The following is a 4581-nucleotide window of genomic DNA, read 5'->3' as shown; positions in this document are numbered from 1 at the left end:
TACGAGTAGTCTAAGCGTTTGGAGAGAAGCGAAATGAAGGCCTACAAAGAGGCCGATGGCGGGAAACCGTAAACACCGGGAGCATCGTTTGTAGGCGCTGGGGATAAAAAAAACAGCCTTAGCATGTTGCCCTCCTCCCTTCCCTAAACTTAGCGGAGAAAGCGGGGCCGCGCTAGCTCTTGTGGGAAACGTAGTTCCGGTGCGCGGCGCCGCGGTGCTTTGTGGGGCGGGTAGTTCCGCTTCCTGTGGGGTGCAGCGGCGGCGGCCGTAGCGGCGGCAGCGGCGATTGCGGAGCTGCCCTCTTGTCGCGTTCAGCCTCGGGAGGCCTTGTGGGAGCTGTAGTCCCGGCTGCCTCGGGAGGAGGAGGAGCAGCGGGCGGGGTGGTGGAGGGGGAGGAAGCCTCCCACACCACCCACCATGCCCGGGTTCACGTGCTGCGTGCCGGGCTGCTACAGCAACTCGCACCGGGACAAGGCGCTCCACTTCTACACTTTCCCCAAGGACGCGGAGCTGCGGCGCCTGTGGCTGAAGAACGTGTCGCGAGCGGGCGTGAGCGGCTGCTTCAGCACTTTCCAGCCCACCACCGGCCACCGCGTCTGCTCCGAGCACTTCCCCGGCGGGCGCAAGTCCTACTTGGTGCGCGTGCCCACTATCTTCCCCCTGCGGGGCGTCAACGAGCGCAAAGGCGCCCGCGGGGCTCGCCGCGCCCGCCACGCCCAGCCACCTGCAGCCGCCCAGCAGCCTGCTGTGCTGCTCACCCTGCAGCAAGAGGGAGCCCTCGAGCAGGGCGCGCAAGCACCGCGAGCCGGAGGAGGACCCGAGGACGTCAAGCCCATCGACCTCACCGTGCAGGTGGAGCTGGGGGGTCCTGATGCTGCCGCAGCCGTCGCCACCCCCATCCAGTTGGCCTTGCTGGCTGGGAATGGGCCCCTGGGGGACGGCCCGCCCGACCACTCGTACTCCCTGTCTTCGGGCACCACGTCGGAGGAGCTGCTGCGCAAGCTGAACGAGCAGCGGGACATCATCGCCCTGCTGGAGGTGAAGATGAAGGAGATGAAGGGCAGCATCCGGCGCCTGCGTCTGGCTGAGGCCCAGCTCCGTGAGGAAATCCGCGAGAAGGACCGCCTGCTGCACGCTGCCAGTGCCGTGGGGGGAGCCCGCAAGCGCCACGGCCTCTGAGGGGGCGCCTGACACTTCCTTCGCCATCCGACACATGCTCACCCCACATATGCACACTTGCCACATGATCGGGTTCTTGGTCTTCAAAACGTTGCTCATCTCTGCAGGACAGGGCATGTACAGACCCATCTGGGATTGGTTTCAACGACAAGGGCAGGCCGAAGAAACCTCTGTGGCCATTGTGAGGACAACTTGGGCTGCCACAGTGTGGCATTGCTCCTTAAGTTACAACTCCGGCGCCTGGCAGGCACCATGCCAGTTCTAGATGATGCTCTGGCAACCTTTCATCTTCTGTAAGGAAGCCCAGGCTGGTGTAGGAACAGGCCCACACTGAACTGGACTTACACATTCTCCTTTGCCCCCCCCCCCCCCATGAGAGCGACCCAACCAGACTTAGCTACAATCACAGCTCTTTTGAACTAAGCTGGGTCCTATCTGGGTTGTTGGTTCCACACTGACGCTGTAGTCTTTGCATCACTTAAACTGTTCAGAGCACTGGTGTCAGACAAGCAGCTGGCCTGGTACTCTCAGTGATGCTGATGAAACTGATCCCTTTCGAGCTATCCTGGGAAAATGAGGCATCCTGTAAAGCTGAGTGGACGTAGCATTATGCCATCATGCCACCAGCTGTCAAATTGCTTTTAGGGAAACAGAGAGAGTGATTGCCTAGAGAAGCACACCTGAGCTGTAAACTACACCTGGGGCTGGAGTATGCTTAACAGAAGTTGTAATGGTATTTATGGCATTTATGCCAGGATTAATCCACAGTCAACATCTTACGGACTGATGCCTTAGAAACCATGGTCATTCGTACATTCTGTTTGCCCCTCTTCACGATAGACGAAAATTTAGAAAATTGTGGATGATTGGTCCCCCCCGCCCCCCAGCAACAAGCTTGTGTGGAGTATAACATTTCTAGTGTCAAATTTCATTCTTGCAATTAAGGAGGGCAATTGGAATATGTAGTTGGTATCCTTGGATTGTAGTTGTGGTTTTTCTTCCTCTCTTTTCTTTTTCCCAGCTTGTAGGCATTATTGTGGCTGTGCCATAGTTGAATAGTTCCATGCCCTTGCCTAGCATTCAACAATTGCTTCTTATTTCACTGCTGCAAATTCTTAAGTCTACTCTGATGTAACCAGTGCCGAATAGTATATTTAATTTTCACTTAGAGTGATCTTGTGTAATCTGGTTTACAACAGAAGAGGAATGGAGTTAATTTCCAGTGGTGGTTGCAGATCCTCCCTAATTCCAAGAAAGTTTAGTAGCGACTCTGTATGTTACATAGAAAACTTTAAAAAAATGCTATAAGCATGAATTAGTTTGCAAGATAGAGTCTGCACTCTTCTCATCTGAATTGGTAATACTCATTGAATTTCCGTGGACATTTTCCCTGTTAAAGATGGGACAGAATTAAAAAAGGGATGGTTTTACAGTCTGGCGTGGCATTGTAGAAAATTGCAATGACCCTTCTCTGGCTGTTCAGTTGCATAGTATCAAATAGAAGCTTCTGTTTAATGTGTTCAGTGCAGTGATTGATACAAGCTGTCTGCCAAGGTTGCCCAAATTTTAAATTTTCACTGAGATGCAGAGGTTGCCCAAATTTTAAATTTTCGCTGAGATAGTGAAGAACTATGAAAATGATTGACTAGAGTCTTGATTTGCCTTTCGGCTTTTAAACTAAAATGCACACTTCCATAAGAGGGAATTAGATAACATGGTTTGGATGTTATGCGTTTTGAACATTAAAAAAGACGTTCCTAGTGGGAGCTGAGATTTGCTGCGATTGGTTAGTGTCAAGATAGCCACCTGCCCGGTTATTCTATTTTTGGTTTTTGTTGAGATACCAAAAATTAACAATTGCAAGCATACAGAGCTTAAATTTGTTCAGCATTCTCCATGACAGCAAAGAACAAAAGATTCTTCCATCCCGATGGCCTGGGTGAGTTTATTTCACACACACACACCACCAATTCATAAATTCAAATATATATTTCCTTATACATCTTATGCCTCCCTTTGTCCCTTTTTGTTACACATAGATCATAAGACCTAATCCTTTCCCTCCCTGAGGCTTGTGTTAATTGACTCTGCGCTTTATCAGGGGGATGTGGTAATGGAACATAAACCTTAATCTTACATTGGACTTCATGGATCCTCTGCTGTAACCAACTGCTGAAGAACTGGTCTGTTCTTTGAAAAGCATCGTGAACCGTGTCCACATGTTAAGTTGCTAGAATGCCAATCGTTATTTTAATCATAAGTTTTGGATTTCCTAGCTAACTTTTGTCCAAACGTAGCAGCTGGGGAAGGCAGTTACAGACAGATTTGCTCCAGAGCATTTGAGATACAGGTTATGTTTTGGTCACATCACATGGCTCTCCTTTTGCTCATGGAGGTACTGGGCAGCACACTGCTTTCCTCTCTTTGTAAATAAGACTGCGTCTTGTAGCTGGCTGAGAGTGTTCCGAAAGTGTGTGTCGTGACGGTCGTGGTACTTTTCTGCCATTCTGCACTAAATAACACGTTCAGTTGATTAGATGGCTGGACTGGTTTATCTGTTGGACTGTTCTATTTTCATGGTTATCCTGAGGTGCTAACAAACATGCTTCATTTGAATAAAGTCTATTTTGTTTTGTTATGTTTATCTTGGGCTGCAGAATTTGTCTGTGTTGCACAGAAGGTCTTTTTACATGGTCATGGAGGGGAAACCCCTATTGCTTGTCACCACATCAATAACATACATTTCACTGCTTTTGCTGTTGGTAGTGGTAGGGAATTTGCTGACTGTCAGAGTTAAAAGGCTTTTCCATGCAACACACTTTTCTCAAGTTGAGGTATGATGATTACAAGCCAGTTGATATTGTAACCTTTTTGACGAGCTGTGCAGGTTGACATATGGGTACCTGTCGGTCCAGGTCGCACAGACATCCCAGAATCACTTGAATATTCCCCTTCCACCACCACCAAATGTCAATCGGTGGAAATTGCTATGATCTGCAGTCACAGGGGGATCAGTTTTGCCTGTGAAATAAAAATTGATTTTCTTACCCTGCTTGCTCCCCTACTGAATTGGCAGATTGGTTCAACCCTCCCCCCTTATTGATACTGGAAATTCAGACTGCAGTATTGGTGAAAAGTGACCTCCCTGCACACATTCTGATAACAGAGCGATCAAGGGTCTCCACCCTCCCATGCAGTGCAAAGAGGTGAGCTCAGACAGTCAGAATGGGCAGCAGCCATGCATTCTTGGTGGCATGAATTACAGCTAGTAGCCAAACTCTATATTGTGTATGTTTGATTTTTTTTACTTTAATTAGTGGAAAGTAGGGTTGCCATAAGAAGAAGAAGAAGAAGAATTGCAGATTTATACCCCACCCTTCTCTCTGAATCAGAGACTCAGAG

General features: G+C 49.2%; 1 protein-coding gene across 1 annotated transcript; it reads left to right on the top strand.

The window, feature by feature from the left end:
• The first annotated feature begins 400 nt into the window (after positions 1 to 400).
• Positions 401 to 3823, top strand: THAP11 (THAP domain containing 11). The gene has a single exon (XM_060253664.1). It carries the CDS (start codon positions 418 to 420, stop codon positions 1177 to 1179), a length of 762 nt encoding a protein of 253 aa, XP_060109647.1. The 5' UTR covers positions 401 to 417; the 3' UTR covers positions 1180 to 3823.
• The last annotated feature ends 758 nt before the right edge of the window (positions 3824 to 4581 follow it).

The sequence above is a fragment of the Heteronotia binoei genome, chromosome 14, assembly GCF_032191835.1.
Source record: "Heteronotia binoei isolate CCM8104 ecotype False Entrance Well chromosome 14, APGP_CSIRO_Hbin_v1, whole genome shotgun sequence".
NCBI classification, from domain to species: domain Eukaryota; kingdom Metazoa; phylum Chordata; class Lepidosauria; order Squamata; family Gekkonidae; genus Heteronotia; species Heteronotia binoei.
Note: the sequence above shows the minus strand (reverse complement) of the source record. Positions and strands in the feature narration are given on the sequence as shown.

Bases quoted from the DNA above. Each gene is read 5' to 3' on its own strand.
- THAP11 (XM_060253664.1), top strand. From the start codon at position 418: ATGCCCGGGTTCACGTGCTGCGTGCCGGGCTGCTACAGCAACTCGCAC.